The following is a 24,662-nucleotide window of genomic DNA, read 5'->3' on the forward strand; positions in this document are numbered from 1 at the left end:
TCTTCTTCTTCTTCTTATTATTATTATTATTAGTAGTAGTAGTAGTTGTAGGTGGTACCAAGAATTGAACCCAGGGGCACTTAACCAGTAAGCCACATCCCCAGCCCTATTTTATATTTTAAGAGAGGGTCTTGCTAAGTTGCTCAGGGCCTTACTAAATTACTGAGGCTGGCCTTGAACTCGGGATCCTCCTGCCTCAGCCTCCGAAGTCACTGGGATTACAGGTGTCTGCCACTGCGCCCAGCTACTTTTGAGTATTTGAAGTGTGGTTATTGCAACTGAGAGACTAAAATTTTAAATTTACTTAAGTTTATCTTATATAACCACACCCAAGAACATTTTATGAATCTCTGGAGTACTAGTGTTAAGGAAATTCCCAATAGATCCAGGGACTACAAGCTGTCCATTCACATCACAAAGGGAAGAGTATTTCATGCAAGCGTCTGATTGGATCAGCTTAGATCTCAAGCCAGTTGCAGTCAAGTAGTGGAATGTAGTCACTGGTATAAAGGGTAGAGTCAGTTTCCACAGGACCACATGGATGGCCAGAAAAATATTAGAAACTTTTGGGAAGAGAAGAGTTAGATGTAGAGAAGGCAGCACACAAATATTCATTACAGCCTTGGAACTGATTTTGCAGTCCATGGATTAGGGGCATCTTCATCAACTAAAGACCTGTTAAAAATGCAGAATTTCAGACCCCACAACTGAATTGGGATTTGCATTTAAAAGTATTCCTTTAACATTTTAATCTATGCACATTAAAATTTTAGAGTTCTGGTGATCAAAGTTGCAGTCCAGACAAGAGATACTTTTTTTTTTTTTTTTTTTTTTATTACTGGGGATTGAACCTAGGTGTGCTTTATCTCGGAGCTACATCCCCAGCCCTTTTTATTTTTATTTTGAGACAAGGTCTTGTTAAGTTGTTGAGGGTCTTGCAAAATTGCTGAGGCTTACTTCAAACTTGCAATCCTCCTGCCTCAGTCTCCCAAGTCACTGAATTACAAGTGGGCCACCATACCCGTCTACAGATAAAATTAAAGCCATAATTTTGGAGACCCCTTAGCAGAAAGCATCCAAAAAGAGACTACAGCATTTAGCCCCCAAGCACTCCAGTGGGTAATGGTTCCACAGAGAAGGATGAACCGGGGTAGTAGCCCTAAAAATAAGCTAGTTATATAAGATGCCAGGTGTTCTCGGCATCCTGCAGTCAAGAGAGGAAGGGGTTTCAAAAGCACAGAGTTTGAATTAAATGGTGCTGAGATGTTAAGATGGAAGTAGAACGTTTTGTTTCAGAACTCAGAACTTAAAATGCAGATAATCAGCTAACTGGTTTGATTTTCTTCAAGTACATTAAGTAATGCTAAGATTCCTGATGTTGGAACAGAATTAGAATTATCCTTTGGGCTTCCCTCAGAAATTCTCTTCGTTCAGAAGTCGTATTCGGTCACCGCGACCTGCTGTGCCCAAGCCTGAAGGCGACAGGCCTAACTGGATTTAATGCTTTCAAATCTCCCTCTTGCAGGAAACTTCCTCCTAAATCAGCCCTCACGCCCTCAACAGCCGCAAATGCAGTCCTCCAGTCGCCAGGGGCCGCCGTCTCGCCACTCGCGGCCGGAAGAGAGTGCGGCCCAGCGCGGCCTCGGGGTTTCCGCCGTATGGCTCAGGGTTCCGCGCGCTCTTTACGTCCGGAACGTCCGGAGTAGGCGTTTCCGGCCATTCATAACTCTTAGTTGGAGGGTCTTCGGTTGTCTGATATTGTGAGCTATCGGACCAAAAGGGTAACGGCGCCGCTAGGATGAAGCTCGTGAGGTGAGGATGTGACCGAGCGAGGTGGGACTGTGAAGGGAGGGTTTGGGCCGGGGTCAGAAGCTGAGCTGTTCCAATTACGGGAGGCGGGAAACCGCGTGCGTGCGGCCTGCTAACGGCCTCCGGCGCCAGCCTCTCCCGCGCCCATCTTGGCGGCGCCAGTGGGACTGGAGTCTGGGCTTCTGACTGGGTCGCCCCGGGACCTAGCATATCTTCCAGTAGGTGAGTGTGAAGGCCGAGCCGTTTCTTGCCACCTAGTGTGTAGAGAGGCCTTAAAGGTGCGGCTCCTGGCGGTTGGTAACCCGCTTTCATTGTGCGATTCTATATTGCTTGGAATCTGCATGAGTTTAACTGGAACTAACGAAATCCATGTGCAAGTCTGAGAGAAATTAATTCATAAATTTGCAACTTTAAAACTTTTTTATATTCCCTAGACTTGTGACTGATGATTCCACCTACATTTGTCGTTTAGGGTATGCTTTTGATTTATGAAAATTTCCCAGTATAGGGCAGAGTCATCACTTTAATTGGGGCTGATTACAGAGGTTTTTCTCCTCTGTTTTTCTTTCTGTCACTGTGTCAGTTAATTTAATCTACTGAAGACTTGGAGGCCCCTGGAACATAGGGGCAGAGGGTTATAACTAAACCAACGGTTAGGATTATTTAAGTAGTTTCTTTTTTGTTGAGTCAAGGATTGTCGTCGACTAGTTACTGGGCACTTGTTACACAGGTAATAGAATTTTTTAGAAAGTAGAATATCTGCCATTTTGGAGCCTAATGTTTAGTGCTGAAGACAGACGAATAGGCAGTTTCTATATTTGAAATAACAAAATTTTCAATATTGTTTTTGGGGGGGCAGTTTGTAGAGAAGACAGTAAGACTCATTTTGCGGGTCTCCTCCATATTTCCCTCCAGCCGCGTTCGTTTATTTGAACTAGAAAACTTTGGGTAAAAAGTCTTAGAATTTAAAGTACATTTTGCAGTTTGTTCATACCTGCTAATCTAATTCATAATCTTTTAAAGTTAGCTTTCCTGTATTTTTTGATTCAGTTTTTCTCATTTAAAGATGTTATGACAGAATTTTCTCGTAATTTTTTTCAGTTTATTTTATTTGTCTTTATTAGTTATACATGACAGTAGAATGCATTTTGACCATCATACATTAATAGAGTGTAACTTCTCATTCTTCTGGTTGTACCTGGTGTAGAATCACACTGGTCATGCATATGTACATAGAGTAATAATGTCCCATTCATTCTATCCTTCCTATTCCTCCCTACCCTCCCTTCACTCTCTTCTGCCTAATTCAAAGCATAATTTTTAATGGTTGTATTTAATCTTGTTTTGTATCTTTGGTACAATATAGAAATGAAATTTCTCACTGTAGAACCTACTCTGCCTCATGAGAATGTTTACCTAGTTCACATTTTCAGCCCATTTATTTCTGTACCTCTGTTGGTTGGGACCATCATCTTTATCCTCCCCAATTCCATAACCAAGGGGGAGATTGACTACTTTTCTCCTGAACTTCCTGATGTCTGATAAACTGCTAGTTTTGCCAGTTTTAACTAATAAAAAAGTGTCAAACAGTTCTCTTTGTTCACATAGTGTGAATTTGGATCCTGAAGGACACCATGTTATCTGAATATTTGATTCTAACTTTTAGTAATTAGGAAGAATTCAGATAGTGAAGGCTTCATCAGAAAATAATTGAATGTTTGTGCTTCCTTGGTTCAGATAGAGTGAGACAATTATATATTTTTCCTGCCTGAAGTATCCTCCTCCCCCCCTCATCCCACTCACCACAACTGAGGTTTGGCCCCCTCTCCACACTCATGGTTTATTTCCCCTTTTGAGATAAATATTTTATTTAATGAAGTGCAGTGTACATTACCCTACATTGAACAATTTGTGTAACCCAATTACTGTCAAAATGTGTAAATATTACCAAAACCTTAGAAAGTTTCCTCAATTTTTCTTCAACCATAGCTATTTAGAATTATTCAGTATATGCTCTTTCTGTGAAAATTTTTTTGCTTTTTTTTTTTTTTTTCCTACACATTAGTCCATTATAACTACAGAGTGTCTCCCTGCAGGGTAAGAGAGAAAATGAGAGGAAAAGAGAAAGGGTGCGCACTAGAGAGAGTGGAAAGCGAGGAGGAGGAAAAGCAAGTGTCTGGACATTCTTGTATAAATCTTTTTTTGTGGGTATGGCTTTCATTTTCCTTAGGTAAATACTTGGGGGTGGAGTTGTTGGCTCATAGTACAGATGTATATATTTTTTTTCCCCCTTTTTTTTTTTTTTTTGTGGTGCTGGGGATCGAACTCAGGGCCTTGAGCTATCTCCCCAGCCCTATAGATGTATATTTAACCTAAAAAGAAGCTGCTTGACTATTTTCCAAAGTGAATGTACCATTTTTTTTTTTTTTTTTACCTCTACCATTAATGTGTTCTATTTGCCCCTCATCCTCACCAGATTTGTTATTGTCAGTCTTTTTAATTTTAGGCAGTTTAGTGGGTATGTAGTGATACCTCCTTGCGTTTTGCCTAATGACTAATCGTGTCCAGCAGTTCTTCACCTCTTCATTGGTCATTCTCATGATTTTTTTTTTTAATTCCCCTCTAGAGATTGAATCCAAGGGGCACTTCACCACTGAGCTATGTTCTCAGCCATTTTTTTTTTAATACCTTTATTTTATTTTTATGCAGTGCTGAGGATCGAACCCAGGGCCTCATGCCTGCTAGGCAAGTGCTCTACCACTGAGCCACAACCCCAGCCCCCCAGCCTTTTTTATTTTGAGACAGGGTGCCCTTCAGTTGCCCAAGGCTAATCTTGAACTACAATCATCCTGCCTCACTCTCCCAAGTCTCTGGGATTACAGGTGTGCTCCGCTGCACCCAGCTCCAACCTTGTTTATTGTTTATTTTATTTTGAGGCAGGGTCTCTGCTGAGTTTACCAACATGGGCTTGACTTTGCAATCTTCCTGCCTCAGTGCCGAAAGAACTGGGACTTCAGGCCTGTGCCACTGTGTCCAGCTATCATGAATTAATTATTTATTTACTTTTTGATACTGGGGATATAACCCAGGGCACTTTAACACTGAATTACATCCTCTTCCCTTTTTATTTTTTATTTTGAAACAGGTTCTTGCCAAATTTCTGAGACTGTCCTTGAATTTGGGGTCCTCCTTCCTCAGTCTCCTGAGTCTTTGGGAATGACAGGCATGTGCTACCATGGCTGGCTCTATCATGAATTAATTTTGACAAATGGTATGAGATAGGGATGCAGGTTCATTTTTTTCTGTATTGATTTCTAGTTATGCCACCAAAATTTGTTGGAAAACTTTAGCTTTAACTTCTTTGTAGAAATTTGACTATAAATTTGGGTCAATTTTGGGGGCTCACCATGCAGTTTTATTGATATTGGTTCCTATTCTGATTATTATAGCTTTAACCTGTATGCTGCTCTATCCATCTAATTTGTCTTCCTATGGAGTGTACTTCTATCAAAAACTGGTGATTTTTAAAAATATCTGCCCTAGGTTCACCTTGGAATATGAATATGACCTGAGCATTCTACTTCATCGATGAAACATTTTGTAATTCTAAGGGAATTCTTCAACAAAACAGTGTCTCCAGGAAAGGAAGCTGCCTTACTCTTCCCTACTTATTTTTTTGAACTTTTCCATTAGAAGTACATATGATATGCTACACTATACTTCTTACCAATATATCTTGTTCTTGTTTTTCCAACTTTTACCAGAAGTCCATGAAGATCTGACTCACTTCTCTCTATGCTATGTTATGCTCCTAGTATATCTTTGTATGTCTCACATTGCGTTTGACAATTGCAGGATGGGGTTTGGGTTTTTGTTGTTGTTGTTTGTTTGTTTTGGTATCAGAGATTGAACCCAGGGACACTGTATCACTGAGCCAGATCCCCGCCCCTTTTAATTTTTTATTCTGAGACAGGGACTCACTAAGTTGCTGAGTCTGGCCTCGAACTTACAATCCTCCTACCTCAACCTCCTGGCTCACCTGGATTATAGGTGTGTGCCAGGTGCCCAGCCCAAATAACAGTTATGTTAGGATGCTAACATTATTCTTTGTTAGTATTGAGGGTATAGTTCAGGGATAGCTGAAAATGTTATGCAGATTACTAATAGATATTGATGCAGGTAGCATTTAGCAGATTTTCAACATCAGGTACTTTTATCCTTTCAGCCCTATAAATATGATTTTTAAGTGTTAAAGGTGAAAGATAATGGTTTTATTTCTATTTTCACAGATTTTTGATGAAATTGAGTCATGAAACTGTAACCATTGAATTGAAGAATGGAACACAGGTCCATGGAACAATTACAGGTATGGAAACATTTGGACTATCTAAATTTAGATGCTTTCTTTTCATTTAGGGTTGATTCCCCGCTCCCGTTTTTCCTTTTCTTATCTGTGCTTGCCGACCAGAATTCTTTTTTGGTTACTTAATGAACATTATCCTAACACTAGTATAGATCTGCTTTTTTTTTTTTTTTTTTTTTTTTTTTTTTTTTTTTTTTTTTTGGTCTGAATTATTTAATGGACCTTACAAGGGCCTTACCTTTAAGGTACTTAAGCTACAACTAAAATGAATTCCCCAGGTATCCTATTTTCTTGCTTTTCTGATTTTACTTACTTATGTGTGCTCCTCTGTATTTAATATTGTTTCTTTCAGAATATATTTCAGAGTTTTTATTCATTGAGATTTCTGTTCCCTATTAGATTGTAACATTTTTGAGGATAGAGTATGGAGTTTCCATGTCTGATTGTGTGTGTAAAAAAATATGTGGGAGGGATTGGGGTTGTGATTCAGTGGTGGAGTGCTTGTCGTGCACCACACAAAAATAAAGGTATTGTGTCCATCTACAACTAAAAATATCTTTTTTAAAAAATAGGGAGATTAGGAGGCCATAATTTAATCTACCTAAGGCTATTATTATTCACATAACATTTTGGAGTATTTTCTTTGTTCACGGTAGGCTTTCCAAAATTTTGCAGAATTTCTTCTTTTTCTTTTTTTTTTTGCTTTTTAAGTTCTTTTTACTATTTTGGAGATTGAAGTAGGGCCTTACATACGCTAAGCAAGTACACTATGCTATATCCCCAGCCCCCAAATTGCAGAATTTTCAAAAGAATTCATGGGCCAAATGAAAGACAGTACTCTGGGAGCATATGTTCCTATTCTCTAAAATACTGAAATTTATATTTATGAGTATCTGAGTAAACCAAGAAAAATGTGAAGTATTAAACTGACACTACTTGTGTCAGTTTATAGAACTTAATTGCTGTGAAAGGAAATCAAAACCTTATAAGGTTGTGATACAGTCTTTGATCATAACTAGGAAGTATAATTGCTGCCTTGTTGAAATTTCATAACTACCCAGGTGCAGTAGCGCATACCTGTAATTCCAGTAACTCTGGAGAATTGAGACAGGAGTTCTAGGCCAAGCCTTAGCAATTTAATGAGTCCCTAAGCAAAAATTAGTGAGATCCCTGTCTCAAATTCTTAAAAATAAAAAGGACTGAGGATATAGCTCACTGTTAAAGAGCCCTGGGTTCCATCCCCAGTTCCTCCCTACTCTCCTCAACTCACTACCCCACAAAAATAGAAATTGTGGGTATGTGTTGTTGGGGATTGAACCCAGGACCTCCCATATACTAGGTAGGCACTGTACCACAGAGCCTCATCCCAAACCCATGCATTACTGTTAATTTTTGCAGTACTGGGAATTGAACCCAGAGTCTTACACATACTGGCCAAGTGCTCTACCACTGAGCTGCATTCCCAGCCCCAGAAATTTTTTTAAGTAATGATTTAGTGTGTTCTCTTCAGAACACTGTTTTAGGTGTTATGGAGGAGACAGTGTTCTTCTCTCTTTGGAACCCAGAATCTCATGATGAAAGACATAAATAATGTAATGTTAGTTTTACCTAATATATAATAGGCACTTAATAAATGTATATCCCAAGGGTGGGGGCAGTTGCAGTAAATTGAGGGTGCAAATTTGGTTAAGAATCTTATTCCCTTCACACTGACAAACCATTGTTAAAAGTTTCTTGTATCATATATAAGTGTAAACAATACATAATCATTTAGTTACCACAACAGGGACAATCGTATTTTCCACCATAAGAATAGCTGTGATTAAATTAAAATGACTTAGCATGCACTTCCTGGAATGTAGAAGGATTTCATACATTTTACCCCTCTCCCTGCATGGATCAAGGTCCCTGAGGAGATGGAATGTATTACGAGCATATTAATGTTAGAAAAAAAGAGGTCTTCTTGTACCTCTCACTGGGAAGGAGAAGGAAATGATTAGTAATACTGAAAAATTATAGACAGTTTTGGAAAAGTTGAGAGAATTCTTGATTTCTGACCTTAGCTTTCTAAGGCAAGAAATTAAGTAGGTCTTTAGTTATCCCATTTGTTCAAATTAATTTTGTAAAGGCTTCAGTAATCGGGTGTTTCTGCTATAATGCCATATATTCATTCTGAAAAACCTTGTTTTGTGTTTTACAAAGTCTCATACTAAAAATAATGGCTAAGGGAAAATAGGTTGGATCAGAACACTCAAAAACTTTGAAGGTTTATAATCAAAAGTATTAGCAAAAACAGTAACAAACTTTAAAAAAAAAAAACATAGTCAAGAGCTTGGGCTGTAACTCAGTCATTGAACACTGATTAATGTGCAGCAGGCCCTGGGTTTGATCCCCAGCATTGCAACAAACTAAAACAGTTAAAAAGATACCTTAAGTTCCTAGTAGTAAGGAAAAATACTATAGGCCCTATAGGACTTTACTTTCAAAACAAAGGTGAAAATAATTGGTGGAATGTGATGTATGTAAGTTGCAAATACAGTGGGAGAACTGCCAGTAAACACCTTCCAAACCTGGGATAGAAGGATACAGGGCATAATGGGCATATGTAACAGTTACGGCTCCTCTAGTGCTTGATGTATTCACTTCTTTTTGTTTGTTCGTTTGTTTTGTTTTGTTTTGTTTTGTTTTTTTTGGTACTGGGGATTGAACCCAGGGCCTTGTGCTTGCAAGGCAAGCACTCTACCAACTGAGCTATATCCCCAGCCCTGATGTACTTCTATAAGCATACCTAGCTGTGTAAAACAGTAGTATGGCTAGGGAAAAATCTATAAAGAAAAGATTCCTAATTTACACTGATGTTATTCCCCAATTTACTCATTGCATGTGTACTAAATTCTGTCAAGAAACATTGTGCAGAAAAGATGTACTCTTATAATGCAGTATTAATTGTGGCTTAACAAATCGTTTGCCTCCATTATTGTGCTAATAGTATACTTTTTTCCCCTTTAGGTGTAGATGTCAGCATGAATACACATCTTAAAGCTGTGAAAATGACCCTGAAGAACAGAGAACCTGTACAACTAGAAACATTGAGTATTCGGGGAAATAACATTCGATACTTTATTCTACCAGACAGCTTACCTCTGGATACACTACTTGTGGATGTTGAACCTAAGGTGAAATCTAAGAAAAGGGAAGCTGGTAAGTTTAAAGGATTATAAATGTAGCTCCTGGTGTAGTTATGAAAAAGATTGTTGCTCTTTTATATCTTGTCCCTTTGTGCATGGCCTGATTCCCCCACCCTCCCCACACTAGAAGATTTGGAGATTGATTTTATGCCTGGTATTTTAAAATACCTTAATACCTATGACTTTGCATAGGATCCCCTTCTTTTTTTACTCCTCTGTGTTGTTGTCCTGGGTACTTGGTGGGTCCTTTTTTTTGCAGATATTCTTGCCCCTTATACTTAAGAAAATTTACTAGTTATACTTCGGTAATTTTTTCTTTTGCTTGCTCTTTTCTTCCTGGAATTCATAATAATTTAACCTACTTTGGAACCACCAAAATCAAAAACCACTTCTGACAGGTTTTATTTTTGGTGCTATAGGGGAATTTAACCCAGGGCACTTTACTGTCTAGGTACATCCCCAGCCCTTTTTTTATTTTGAGACAGGGTTTCACTAAGTTGCTGGATTTGCCTCAAACTTGCAATCCTTCTGCCTCGGCCCCCCACTAGGATTATAGATGTGTGCCACCTTGCTGGCTTCTGAATGATTCTCTAATTCTTATTTTTTCTGTCTTGTTTTCTCTTTGCCTTTATTTGCTTTCTGAAAAGTGTTTTTGACTTAACTTCTACTCCACACATATCTGGTCAAGCCTCTTCCTTTGATCATTTTTCATAGAATCTTGTTCTTATTTTGTAGATGTAATGTTTTTTCTTTTATGGTAAGATATTATTGTTAGTTTTGCTTTTTAAAGTTTTATTCTGTATTTGGTAATGTATTGTTAGAGAGATCTCTCCCTCTCTCTCTCTCTCTCTCTCTCTCTCTCTCTCTCTCTCCGTCTCTCCCTCTCCCCCTCTCCCCCTCTCTCTCTCCCCCCTCCCCCCCCTCTCTCCCTCTCTCTCCCCCCCCCCTGCCTCTCTCCTTTCTCTCTTCCTCTTCCACTTCCTCCTCTTATTCCTCTTCCTCTTCAGTCCCCTTGGGGGATTGAACCCAGAGACAGTTGACCACTGAGCCACATCTCCAGACCTTTTATATTTTATTTAGAGATGGTCTTGCTAAGTTGCTGAGGGCTGGCTTTGAACTTGTGATCCTCCTGCTTCCGCACTTTTTTTGAGACAGGGTCTTACTAATTTTCCCAGTCTCTGGAATTACAAGCATGACAAGGTTGGACTCCTCAACTAATGGGTCTCACTGTGAAGTTGTCCCAAAGTAAATTGGGTTCTTCACTAGGAGACCCAAAATTTGAGGATCTGAAATCTTTTGTAGAGCTCCTTTTCTCAGCTCTGCTTCTTTAGGATAAGTATTTTCAGCCAGCATTATAGGAATAGGGCAGGAGGAAAGGGCTGTGTGTTTTGTAAATATTCACTTAATATAGTGACTTGAGAGCGTTTAGCTCTCTACCCACAGAAATATACAAGTTTCCTATTTTGTTGTCTTTCAGTTTAAAAAAAAAAATTGGTTGTTACAAATACCTTGAAAAACCCTTGTCCCTCAGTCCTATGCTATCCACTTTGCAAGTTTTTTCAAATCTGAAGTCTTCTGATCTCAAAGTCTTTTGATTCATTCTGCCTTTTCTTTCCTACTTACCTGTCAGGGAAATAATGATTGGCTTTCTGAGGTGAAGAGGAGAAATGCTAATATAACTGAATCACCTAAGGATTACCAACCACTTTTTTTTGTTTGTTTTTAGCCCCCGACTTCAAATCATCTCATCTCTTGCTTCCCAGGTCCTAGATTTTTCAGAAGTCATTTCCTTTAGTAAACATTTACAGCAGACTGGGAATGTAATTCAGTGGTGTAGCACTTAACTAACATGTATAAGGTTCTGGCTTTGGTTCCCTGGCATGGGGATAGGAGGGTGGAATTTACTGTTCTTCTACTTTCTGACTAAACATTTTTTGAAGTCTTTTATCCACTATGTTTTCTCTGCTTTTTATTTGTTTTGTTCTTTGTATGTGTGTGGTGCTGGGGTTCAATTACTGTATCCCCAGCTCTTTTCTATCATGATTAGTATTTCAGAAGAAATTGGAGATAAATCTGGTTGATCTGCATTACTTTCACAAAAGACCTACTCTTTATTGCTTTGAATCAATGGGTAGACATTTTAGAATGCAGTTCATATCAGGTATTCCTAATATTACTGTCCAAAGATGAAATAAGTATATTTGTATGACAAGTCCTCTGTTACTGTGATTTTCAGCTAGGGTTACAGCTAGGGTGTCAGGGATATTGCTATATGAATTAAAGCAGATTATGATTGGACTCTAAGGTTCTAAAGTTATGAGATTGTTATTTTCTTGACTTTATTAACTTGCTTGGAGTTTAGTGAGTAACAAATCTGACACAAGGTTTCCATGATCTGTTCCACTCATATGTTTTATTATTTTGATGTTTCTTCAATCTTACATGAGGTCTAAATCATTTTATGTTCCCGTTTGTGGTAAAATTAAGATACAAAGAAAAAACGCTTTTTAACTTGACAAATTTCATGGTAAATTCAGGTAAAATATAATAGTCTTTCTACCTGCAGCTCTTCATCCAGCATGATGGCAGGGGGGTGGCATTTACTCTGAAGTTTAACATGTTTGAGAGAAGCTGTTTTATTTGTTACAGCTGCTAATTAGAAGCTATAAAAGAAGCTGGGCCAGGTACTGGAACTATAGCTCAGTGGCAGAGTGCTTGCCTAGCACATGTGAGGCACTGGGTTCAATCCTTAGCACTGCATAAAAAAAAATAAATAAAGGCATGATATAAAGGCATGATATCAATCTACAACTACAAATTTTTTTTTTTTAAAGAAGAAGCTGGGCCAGGTGGCATATAATGATTACAGGTGTAATCCCAACAGCTTGGGGCTGAGGCAGGAGAATCACAGATTCAAGACCAGCCATAGCAATTTAGCAAGACTGTCTCAAAAAGAAGGGAAAGGAGTTGCTGGGTATGGTGGTGCATGCCTATAATCTCAGCTACAAGTGAGGTTGAGGCATGAGGATCCCAAGTTCAAGGTCGGACTGGGAAACTTAGTGACACCCTGTCTCAAAAATTAAAAAGGACTAGGAATATGGCTCTTTGGTAGAGATCCCCTGAGTTAAATCCCCAATACCAACAAGAAGAAGAAGAAAGCAGGGTTGGGGAGATCTTGGGGATCTAGCTCAGTGGTAGAACACCCTTGATTTTAGTTCCCAGTATTATAAGAGCAGCAACAAAAGAGCGATAAAGTGGGGGAAGGGTTGTATGTAAATGGTTTTTGTGGTGACCAGAAGACAATTTAACTTGCTTTTCTTTTCTTTTAGTTGCAGGAAGAGGCCGAGGCCGAGGTAGAGGAAGAGGACGCGGCCGTGGAAGAGGAAGAGGGGGCCCTAGGCGATAATGTGTCTCATGATTACTGTTTGAAAGTGATAAATGACTTGGGATATTTTTTGTACAGGTTTTGTTTGTTTGTCAGTTTTTAATAAACATAAGTGTGGGACAGAGTTGTCTGTTGACTATCAAAGTTTTAGTAGTTTGCTGTACATTCATGAAATTAACAGTGAAAGCTAGTTAATTTCAGTCTTTAAATTAGTTTGTTTTTGTGGTGCTAGAGAGTCAAACCCAGGGCCTCACACAATAAGCAAGTGCTCTACCACTGAGCCACACTTCCAGTGCCAGTCTTTAATATTTTTTCACAGTGTATACACATGGAATATATATCTCCGTTTCACATGTATTGAATATACCTTTTATTGCTTTACTCTGATTCTGTTTCATAAAGCCTACACCTATTGGTGAAATAAGTTATTTTAGGCATTTAAGAAATTACAGTCCCTATGGAATGGGGGCCTAAAATTATTTCTCCTTTCTTCAGTTTTAGATCCTTTACAAAAGCTGATGGTCATCCAAATCAGAAGTCATTAATTTTGTTGTCATTGTTAATGTTTGTTTTTGTTTTGTTTTGTTTTTTTTCAGCTTTTTTAGACTTTTGTTTTGTTTTGTTTTGTTTGCAGTGCTGCTGGGGATTGAACCCAGGGCCTTGTCTACCAATTGAGCTATATCCCCAGCCTCTTTTGTAGGTTTCTTGTGTTTAAACTCCAGTTAGTGTTCACTAGATTTGTGAGCAGTGTTGAAATCTGTTAGTATGGAATATAGTTATCAAGTACTGTTATAAGGAGTCCGTTAGGAATAAAAGGAAAAGTAACTTTTAAAAACTTTTTAAGTTGGATATGGACACAGTGCCTTTATTTTTATGTAGTTCTGAGGATTGAACCAAGTGCCTCACATGCTCTACCACTGAGCTACAATTCCAGTCCCAAAAAGTAACTTTTTGATTGCAAAATAATTATAATATTTTAGTTGTAGATGAACACTACAAAAAAAAAATATACATATATATATATGTATTTTTTTTTTTTTTTTTCTTTTAAAGCAGTGCTAGGGATTGAACCCAGGGCCTTGTGCTTGTGAGGCAAGCACTCTACCACCTGAGCTATATCCTCAGTCCCCACAATACTTTTATTTTGTTTTTATTTAGTTTTTTATATGGTGCTAGGGATTGAACCCAGCGCTTCACGCATGATAGGCACTATCATCTACCACTGAATCAGCCCCAGCCCTCTAATTGTTAATAAATATTTTTAAATAATTGTTTTAATTGGATAAACTTACAGGAAAATGTCTCAGTAGATAACAGCTTCTCGTAAAGCTTACTATCATTTGTTTAAATGCTAAAGAAAAAAACTGACATTGAGCATGGTGGGGGGCTAACCTATTTTCATTATTTTTGATACATGTTTGGGTTTTAATATTTTAAATAAGGAAATTTTCTACAAAGATTTGTTACTTAGCAGCCACTTTAAATAGTTACATAAATTGAGAGAGAAAAAGCCAGGGGTGTGTGTGTGTGTGTGTGTGTGTGTGTGTGTGTGTATGGTGAAGTTGCTATAAAACTTGTGGAAATTGGTTTTTTTTCCTCCTCTCATCAAGTAAATTCAAATACTTCTTGATTATTCCCAGTAAACATATATTGTTCACCAGTCCTTGGGATTACCATGTCATCATTATTTTATCATAACCCTAGCTATGGTCAGACAGCTTTATCACAAATTCATGATGATTAAGACCACTGAAACTGGGCATGGAGGCTCATGTGTGTAAGGCCAGCCACTCTGGAGGCTGAGGTGGGAAGACTACAAGTTAAAAGCCAGCCCTGACAACTTGGTGAGATCCTGTCTCAAAAAGGGCCAGGAGTAGTGGCACACACCTGTAATCCCAGCAGCACTGAGGCTAAGGCAGAAGGCTCTCAAGTTCAAAGCCAGCCTCAGCAATGGCCAGGCCCTAAGCTACTCTGTGAGACTCTTGTCTCTAAATAAAATGCAAAAATAGGACTGGGGATGTGGCTCAGTCACATGCCCTGAGTTCAATCCCCAGTACCCAAAAGTAAAAAGGGCTGGAGATGGAGCTGAGTGCTAAGTGGCCCCTGTGTTCGATGACCAATACTGGGGGAGGAAAAAAAATCACTTTGTGTGTGTGTGTGTTGCTGTAGGTTAAATCCAGGGTCTCACACATGTTGGGCAAGAGCTCTACCACTTTGCCACATCCCCAGCCTAGGGTCACCTTATTAATATTCTGTAGTAGTAAATACAGTTGGCCCTCCATATCCATGGGTTTTACATCTGGGGATTCAACTAACCCAGAATCAAAAATATTTGGGAAAAAAATGTGTCTATACTGAACTTTTCTTGTCATCCCCTAAATAATATAGTATAGCAACTATTTAGCATTTAAATTTTATTAGATATAAGCTTCAAGAGATAAGGTATATGAGTGGGTGGGTGCATAGCTCAGTTGTACAGCATGTCCCTAGCACATATTGGGCCCTTGATTCAATCTCGCACACACCAATAAACATAGTATGTGAGAGACTGCATAGGTTATAGGAAAATATTCAAAGGTTTTAGTCTGCAAGGGATTCTGGAACCAATTCAAGGGACAACTGCATTAACATTAAACCAGTGTGATAAAAAACCAATGTAATTTTCCTCCACAATTTTTTTCTGGTAAATTAAGTTGGGCTGGAAGTGGTGCATGTTTGTAATGCCACTGATTCTGAAGGCTGAGACAGAAAGATTGCCAGTTTGAGGGCAGCTTCCATAACTTAGACCCTGTCTCAAAATAAACAAAGGGCTGGGGGGTGGTAGAGTGCCCCTGGATTCAATCCCTCATACCACAAACATTTAAAAAAAAAAAAAAAAAAAAAAAAAAAAAACTTGGGAGAATAAATACATAGATCTCATTCTTTACCTTGTGATCTGGTGTGGTACTCTTGATTATATCCAAGCAGATCGCAAGTGGAGTGGAGAAGAGATGTGAAAGGGTCAAATAGAAGCACAAATAATAAATTAGTTGACTCCTGCCTTCTTGGAGCTTATGGTCTCAATGGGAAACAGATGTTAAATACAAATTGATAAAAAGTTGGAAATTGACCAAAAAGTATTTTATGTTGTGCCCACTTGAAAAGTATGTCTTGGCAACCCATTATGATTTTAGTCAAATGTCAAAGATTTCAACTTCTATTTTGAGAGATTAGTGTCTTGGATGAAACACGCCACAGTGAGTACTAGGTTGAGTTTTCCACTAGAGGTCATCATTCCATTTTTATGTGAAAGGGCTCAAATTGTGAAGAAAAAGCTGTTATAACTGATTTAAAGGAAGTCCAGCAATGTAATAGAAAACAGACCCAAGTACAACATGCTTCTCTTGTCACCCAAGCCCCCAAAAGAAGCATATATGATTTTTTTTTTTTTTCTTGCAGTGCTGGGGGTTGAACTCAGGAATGCTCCACCACTGAACTATATCCCCAGCTCTTAATTTTGTTTTGTTTGGGGTGGAGAAGCAGGTACTGGGAATTTAACTCAGGAGCAATTTACCACTGAGTCACATCCCCACCCCTTTTTATTTTGAGATAGGGTCTCACTGAGGTCTGAGCCTGGCTTTGAACTTGTCATCCTCCTGTTTCAGCCTCAAGCTGCTGGGATTACAGGAATGAATCCCTGGGCCACCTTCTCAATACAGGATCACACTAGCTAAATTGCTCAGGCTGGCCTCCAACTTTCAATCCTCCTAGGAGCCTCAGCCTGGGATTACAGGGGTAGCTGGAATTACAGGTGTGAGTCACCAAGCCTGGTGCATATATGATCGTAGTGCTGCTCTTTTTATTTTTTCACCCTGTGCTAGGGATTGAACCCAGGGCCTTATGCTCGCAAGGCAAGAAGTGCACTACCACTGATCTATGCCCAGTCCATGTATTTTGTACACATCTGATATCTAAAGCCCAGGATTTTATATTTGAAACATAATTTTATTTTTATTTTCAAGTACTAGGGCTTGAACCTGGTGTTGCTCTGCCACTGAGCTACATCCCTAGTCCCTTTTATTTTTTATTTTGAGACAGGTCTTGCCAAGTTGACCAGGCTAGACTTGAATTTGTGATCCTTTTGTCTCAGCCTTTCAATTGAAGATTAATTATAAGTATGGACTGAAAGTCCCAAGAAATACCAGAAAATCAAATTTCACAGTATCTTTTACTTTGTTAAAATTGAGTTTTGCAAGGATGGCTATTTTGAAATGTAATAATATAGTCAGCAAACAATTTACATAATCTTTTCTCCAGTACTTGTAGGCTAGCCGGGCCCAGTGGCACAGGCATGACATTTAATAAAAAGCTCATTCCTGAACATCTAACCTAGGTAGTACTTCCTAACATAATTTCTATTATAAACCAATAATGTACATTTTCTGGAGACGTTAAAATATGTCTGATATTGGTCTGTATTATTTAATGTGAAATTCTGTTGGACCCAGACATTCTGCAAGTGCAAGAACATTATATTATTTACTTGAATAAGCTTTTTACTCGGTATAGTTGAGTTTTCTTGTTGCTTTGGGCTTTGTTTTTCATTTGTTTTGCTTTGGTTTTTAGTTTATTTTTTTAAGTTGGCCATGGACCTTTATTTTATTTATTTATATGTGGTGCTGAGGATCGAACCCAGTGCCTCACATGGCAAGTGCTCTGCCGCTGAGCCACAACCCCAGTCCCTTTTTAGTTGTTTTGTGGTACTAGGATTGAGCCTAGATTCTCTACAACTGAGCTATATCCCAAGCACCCCCACACCTTTTGATTTGGAAACAGGGTCTAAGTTGCCCAAACTGATCTTGAACTTGTGATCCTCCTGCTTCAATCTTCAAAGTAACTGGAATTAGAGGTGTGTGCTACTACATCAGACTTTCAGAAAGTGAAGTTCTAAAGTTTGGTGTATATATTCCACATATTGTGGGGAAGATTAGTATATAATGAGAGTGAACTTACTAGTTGTCAAATGCAGTTAGCTCTTGGTATTCACAGTAGTTAACGTGCTTATAAAGTTCAGTGGTAGAATGAATATTGAGCCATTGTTGCTGGGTATTCTTGCAAGCCTCTGGTCACATTTTTGTTACTTTGTTTTGTGTGTTTCTGTTTGAAGATACATATGCTAATGACTCATGAACATTGCATTCACCAATTCATGCCTGAACTGAAACTTATCTGATATGCTTATTTTATCTGAAGGACACATCACAGCCTTCTTAAACTAAGGAACACCAGATACCACTACACCTGGAGGCCATTTTAGACAACAGAGCTGAAAAAAAAAAAAAAAAAATTGACCACAAAAAGGACATTTGCCTAATGTGAGAGCTGAAACAAGAAGGCAACCTCTTCAGGTAAGGTGCAAATCAGGTGACAGTTTTTGCTGCTCCGCAAGTGCCCATGTATGACTTGACAGTACAAGTAATCATTTTGTAGTTACAAACAAATTTAGCAAGTAAATGACTTACAAAGTTTGTGAATAATTAGGACCTACCATATGTAACATTTTGGTAAGACTATGCCTAAGTAGTTTATGAGATTTGTTACCATAGTGTTTTTGGTTTGGGTTTTGCAGTGCTGGGGATTGAACCCAGGGCCTCCAAAAGCATGTGTTCTACCACTGAGGTATGCCCTCAACTGTTAGTACCTAAAACAACAGCACAACTAAAGACTTACGGCTTAGATTTTATAAACTATGAGATGTCTAATCCGGTTAATTTGACTCAAGTGGAGCCACATTAGCTATGTAACTACTTTAAAGGCTTATGTGCATTGTAAATCTTCCAGGAGAGTAAAGATTTCCCATGTTTTCTAGAACTGTAATTTTCTCTTCTTTAAGGATTTGTAGACTAGCCAGGTCCAGTGGCACAGGCCTGTAATCCTGGTGGTTATTGAGACTGAGGCAGGAGGACTGTGAATTCCAAACCAACCTCAGCAATTTAGCAAGGCCCTAAGCAAAGCAACTCAGCGAGACCCTATCTCAAAATATACAAATAAGGGCTGGGGATGTGGCTCAGTTGTTAAGCGCCCCTGGGTTCAATCAGCTCTTGTCTTGGCCTCCCCAAGTCACTAGGATTATAGGCATGCACCACCACATTTTTTTTTATTTTGAGACAGGAGTTAACTAAATTAATTACTTGTGGCCTCACTAACTTGCTAAGATTGGCCTCAAAATTCCGAACCTCCTGCCTCAAGCTCCCAGGTTGCTGGGATAACAGGCATGTGCTACAACACCCAGCTTAATTTAGATTTAATACCATTGCCATCAAGGAATATTTTAACTGACAGAATTAATTATTCATGTTAGCTGACAAATATTTGATTGCTTGGTGCCAGGTTCTACACTTTTATGTATGTGTTATTTCTTTTAACCTTCAGAACAACCTTGTTTTGGCAGCTGGGGTTTAAAAGAAAACTTATGCCCAGAGAGGCTAGGTAACTGCCTTGTAATTCCCAGAGTGATTTTGTTTTTGTTTGGTCCTTTGAGACAAGTTCTCACTGCTCTATTGCCCAGGCTGGTCTTGAACTCCTGGGTTTAAATTAATCTGTCTCAATCTCCCGAGTAATGGGACTACAGGCATATGCCACCATATCCAGCAGTTCCCACAGCTTTTAAGCTGCACAGCTGGAATTTAGATTCAGTTCTTAAACAAAGAACCCTGTATTCCTCCACTGGTAGACTGATTCTGATGTTCATTCTGAAGAATGAAGAGGCTGTAGGAGACAAATCATTTTTCTAGAACAGAATAGAAAGGAGTATGGGAATCTAACCAAAACATTATAAAATGTTAAAATCAGAAAAAATAATCTTGATACTCATCAAATTTTTAGTCAAATTTCTTTCTTTTTTCACCCCTCCCCCCATAGTGGTGGGGATTAGGATTTAACTCGGGCATTCTGTCACTGAGCTACATCCCCAACCCTTTTTTTATTTTTTATTTTTATTTTTATTTATTTATTTGTGGTGCTGGGGATTGAACCTAGGGTCTTATACTTGCAAGGCAGGCACTCTACCAACTGAGCTATATCCCCAGCCCTTTTATTTTTTATTTTAAGACAGGGTCTCACTGAGTTGCTGAGGCTAGACTTGAATTTATAATTCTCCTGCTTCCTGTCTCAGCCTCTGAAGTCACTGGAGATTATAGACATTCGGTTTTGATCTATCAAGTGTAGGGTTTTTTTTGTTGTATTTTAGTGGCGCGAGGGCCTTGAACATGCTAGGCAAGTGCTCTACCACTAAGTACACCCCAGCCTCCACAGTAATTTATTTGATAATGCTTGGTACTGGGAAGGTAGAAGACTCTTTATAGTAGGCTCATAGGAAGTTAAATTGAAAATTTTTCTAGAAGGCAGTTTGTCAAGCTATCTCAAATACTTCAGATTTTTTTTCCTGCACTTTCATTCAGAATTCTATTCCGGAGAATTCAAGGGGAAAATGTTGATAGAAGTTTAGTCACCCTGTAGCACTGAGCCACACCCCCACCCCCCGCCTTTTTTTTTTTTAAGTATTTTTATTTATAGTTCCTTTCTGGCCAACTTAATCCTTTACTTCCTTGGACCAAATTTCCTTGAAATGTACTTTCCTTGAACAACCTAAATAACCATCCCTCTTTATTTCATTTCTTGAGACAGAGTCTTGCTATGTTGCAGGTTGGCCTTAGAATTCTCAATTCTCCTGTCTCAGTTTCCTGAGTAGCTCAGATTACAGGGATGTGCCACTATGCCCTGCTAATAATCATCCCCTTAATTCTTTTGAGCCCAAGTTTTATAAGCTCTGCTACCTATGGCTGCCTGTTTTAACAACAGAGAGGCAAAAAAAAGTGGTAACTTTTACTTAACCTTAGTTCAGTTGTAGTTATACTAAGATCTGTATTTACCTGTTAGTTGAAGCACAGAAAGAAAAAAGAAGAAAATACTCCTATATAGCACTTGAAAGTTGTTTTTGAATGTGGCTGTTTTTCCCCCACATTTTTTTATTGGTGCATTATAATTGTATATAATGATGGGATTGTTACATATTCATACATGCACATAATATAATTTGCACCAATATCACTCCCCAACATTTTACTTTACCTCCTTGCTTCCCATTTGATCCTTTCCTCTACTGATCTCCCTTTGATTTTCATGAGATCCACTCCCATCTTTCTTTTTCACTCTAGCTTATGCACATGAGAGAAAACATACAATCCTTGACCTTCTGAATTTGGCTTATTTCATGTAACATGATGTTCTCTAGTTTCATCCATTTTCCTACAAATGACATAATTTCATTTTTCTTTATGGCTGAGTAAAACTCCATTGTGTATATATAACATATTTTCTTTATCCATTCCTCCACTGAGGGGACATCTAGGCTAGTTTCATAGTTTGGCTATTGTGAATTGTGCTACTGAAAACATGGAAGTGCATGTATCTCAGCAGTATGCTGGCTTGAATTCTTCAGGATAAATACTGAAAAGTGGCAGAGCTGGGTCATATGGTGGTCATATGGTGGGTCATATGCCTAATCTTTTGAGGAGGCTCCACACTGATTTCCATCGTGGCTGTACTAATTTACAATCCACAAACAGTGTAAAAACTGTTCCTTTTTCTCCACATCCTTTACAAATGTGATTAATTTTTGTTAAATATTGGGAGTCACATTCTTGAAGAATATAGGTCATTTATTTGAGAAGAGGTACTGTGGATACATGGATGAATGAGTCTTACCCATAAAATGTAGACTTTTTTTTTTTTTTTTTTTTTGATACAAAGAATTGAACTCAGGGGCACCCAACCACTGAGCCCACATCCCCAGTCCCATTTTGTAAAATATTTATTTTATTTAGACAGGGTCTAAGTGTTGCTTAGTGCCTCGATAAGTTGCTGAAGCTGGCTTTGAACTCACAATCCTCCTGCCTCAGCCTCTCAAGTCTCTGGAATTAAAGGCATGTAAAGGCTATGCCAGGGTGCCTAGCAATTAAGGGGCATTTGAATTGTTTCCACTTTTTGGCTTTTGTGAATAATGTTGCTATGAATATGCACATACATGTTACTGTTGATACATATTTTCAATTCTTTTGAATGTACACCTCCTGTAGTTCCACCTATTCTAGAGACTTAGGAGGAGGATTACTCAAGCACAGGAGTTTAAGCCTTGTCAATGTAGTAAGACATGGTCCCCCTAAAAAAATACACCTAAGAGTGAAGTTACTGGCTCATATGGTAAACTGTATATTTAATACTTCCAGCAACTTCTAGACTTCTCCAAAGTGGTTGTACCCTCTTACATTCCCACCAGTAATGTACAGAGGTTCCCATTTTCACATATGCATCAACACTTGTTATTATTTGACATTTGGATAGTATTCTTACCCTGGGTTGCTCTAACAATAGGAAAAGCAATCTTCATGTTATAACAAATTATTGGTTTTCTTTTGGTTGGTTGATTGGTTGGTTTTGAGGTACTGGGGATTGAACCAGGGGTGCTCTACCACTGAGCCACATCCCGGCCTTTATTTTGAGACAGGATCTTGGATCTCGTTAAATTGCCCAAGCTGACTCTTTTTTTTTTTTTTCCTTCACTGCTTGGGATTGGACCTAGGGCCTCCTGCATGCTAGGCAAGGGCTCTAGCACTGGGCTACATCCCCCCAACCCTTAACCTTTTGAGTTTGGGAATTTTTTATTTGCTCTTTTTAGATATATATGACAGTTGAGTGTATTTTGACATATTACACATACATGGAGTATAACTTATTCTAATTACAAACCCACTCTTGCCATTGTACATAATGAGGAGTTTCACTGGTCACATATTCATATGTGAACATAGGAAAGTTCTATCCCATTCTTCTGTCTATTTCCATCCCCACTCCCTTACCTTCCTTCTCCTTTGTCTACTCCAATGAACTTCTGTTCTTCCTCCCAGGGAATATTTTTTTCTTCAAAGTTTTGCTACATGTTAAAACATGACAATCATATTAAAATTACTATAATTAAGACTTCATCTAATTAAAGTGAGATTGGGAAAATTAGATATCCATTAGATTTTTACCTAAATCTACCCTAGAACAACTAGTGAGGAATACACCACATTAGGTCATACTGTTCTAGGAGAAGAGGTGAGAGAAACCAGTATATCAATGACTGAAATAGGGTTCTAATAAGCTCTCTGCTCTTGAAACAACCTCCCTATCAGCTCTTGTTACAGATCACTGCTATACGCTCATAATAATTGGCCCTTGTCCATGGGCTTTGGGGGAGCCCAAGGTCCTGGAGGAGGGCAACTGCAAGGCAGCTAAGGCCACAATTGGCCTGTGTTTACTAATGAACAGACTTCATAATGGTAAGAGTTCACTACTAGAAGACAGAGCTGTCCCTGAGTATTCCCCTGCTAAAGAAGTACTTGGGTTAGTTTATTGCATCTGAAAAAATGGAGACAACCTCTCTCTACTTCAAGGAACTATTTTAATTCTAAAACCCTAAATGAAACATGGAAAGACAACTGACAAAAACTTCCAAGACTAAAGCTTCAGTTTCCTTTGTTTTGATCCATAGTTATTTTCTTCCCAATAAAATCTTTCTGAATCAGGGATGAGATTTTGCACTTTCACTGAAGATACAGTTTTCAGCAGGATGTTTTCAATTAAACAAGTCACTTCCATATCTTTTCCTTGTCATAAACTGATCCACATTTCCCTACAATCTTAATCTGGATTCTATTCTGAAGTTTTAAGATTTGAGTGAGAGTTTGGTGTGTGTGGCACACACCTGTAATCCCAGCAGCTCAGGAGGCAGAGGATGAGTTCAAAGCCAGTCTCAGCAACTTAGGGATACTCAAAACAACTTAGCAATTCCCATCTCTAAATAAAATATTAAAAGGTGGGGTATGTGACTCAGTGGTAAAGCACCCATGGGTTCAATCCCTGGTTAAAAAAAAAAAAAAAAAAATATATATATATATATATATATATATATGAATGATAAATAACATTTTTCTTTTTCTTTCTTTAATTGTGCAATGAATCCATTTGGTAATTATTGTTTTTTTTTTTTTTTTATAAATAGTGTACATTATCTGAGGGATTTGGCTAATACAAATCTTAATATGATGGTAGATTAAAGGAAACCAATAAATCTGGGGGGGGGGGAGATCCCTGTACTAGGGTCTCCCAGAGAAAAATCAATAGGAGGTATGTACCTAGCCCTGTTATATTTTAACATACCCCTTTGTCCCATGAATTTTTTGGGGGGTTACTGGGGATTGAACTGGGGGCACTTTACCACTGAACTACAATCACAGCCCTTTTTAAGTTTGAGACAGGGCCTCATTAAATTTCTGAGGCTGTCCTCAAACTTGGAATTCTCCTGCTTCAGTCTCCCAAATCACGAATTGCAGGCATGTACTGCTATGCCTAGCCCATGAATTTCTTATAAACTGGAGGGATTTTTGTTGTTGTTGTTTGTTTTTTTTTGGTACCGGGGATTGAACTCAGGGGTACTTAATCCCTGAGCCATATCCCCAGCCCTTTTTTGTATTTTATTTAGAGACAGGGTCTCACTGAGTTGCTTAGCAACTTACTAAATTGCTGAGGCTGGCTTTGAACTTCAATCCTTCTGCCTCAGCCTCCTGAGCTGCTGGGATTACAGGCATAGGCCACCACATGCAGCTTAAAACTGGAGGTTTGAATTAAGGGTATTGATATTCTTCAAGTTTCATTTCTTTGGCAAGAATAGTCATAGCTGTCATGAGATTATTTTCATTCTTGTGTTCTTTACAGCTTATTATACTGTGTAATATAGTGGTTTAAAATGGGATCCCTGGGGGCTGGGACTATAGTTCAGTGGAAGAGTGCTTGTCTAGCATGTGTGAGGCACTGGGTTTGATCCTTAGCACCACAT

At 38.6% G+C, this 24,662-nt stretch overlaps 1 protein-coding gene across 2 annotated transcripts; it reads left to right on the forward strand.

Moving 5' to 3' along the window:
• Positions 1 to 1,655: 1,655 nt before the first annotated feature.
• SNRPD1 (small nuclear ribonucleoprotein D1 polypeptide) lies at positions 1,656 to 12,869 on the forward strand. Of its 2 annotated transcripts, none has more exons than XM_079108356.1 (4): positions 1,656 to 1,812; positions 6,099 to 6,175; positions 9,182 to 9,373; positions 12,690 to 12,869. In XM_079108356.1, the coding sequence occupies exons 1-4, from the start codon at positions 1,799 to 1,801 to the stop codon at positions 12,764 to 12,766; spliced, it is 360 nt and encodes a 119-aa protein (XP_078964482.1). In that variant the 5' UTR covers positions 1,656 to 1,798; the 3' UTR covers positions 12,767 to 12,869. The 2 variants fall into 2 exon arrangements, with proteins under 2 accessions (XP_078964482.1, XP_078964483.1); XM_079108357.1 differs by having other exon boundaries at positions 1,702 to 1,833.
• The last annotated feature ends 11,793 nt before the right edge of the window (positions 12,870 to 24,662 follow it).

The sequence above is a fragment of the Sciurus vulgaris genome (assembly GCF_902686455.1).
Source record: "Sciurus vulgaris genome assembly, chromosome: 13".
Taxonomy (NCBI): domain Eukaryota; kingdom Metazoa; phylum Chordata; class Mammalia; order Rodentia; family Sciuridae; genus Sciurus; species Sciurus vulgaris.

Coding starts and splice junctions, on each gene's coding strand:
- SNRPD1 (XM_079108356.1), top strand. Junction 6,176..9,181: donor GGTCCATGGAACAATTACAG/GTATGGAAACAT, acceptor TTTCCCCTTTAG/GTGTAGATGTCAGCATGAAT. Junction 9,374..12,689: donor ATCTAAGAAAAGGGAAGCTG/GTAAGTTTAAAG, acceptor CTTTTCTTTTAG/TTGCAGGAAGAGGCCGAGGC.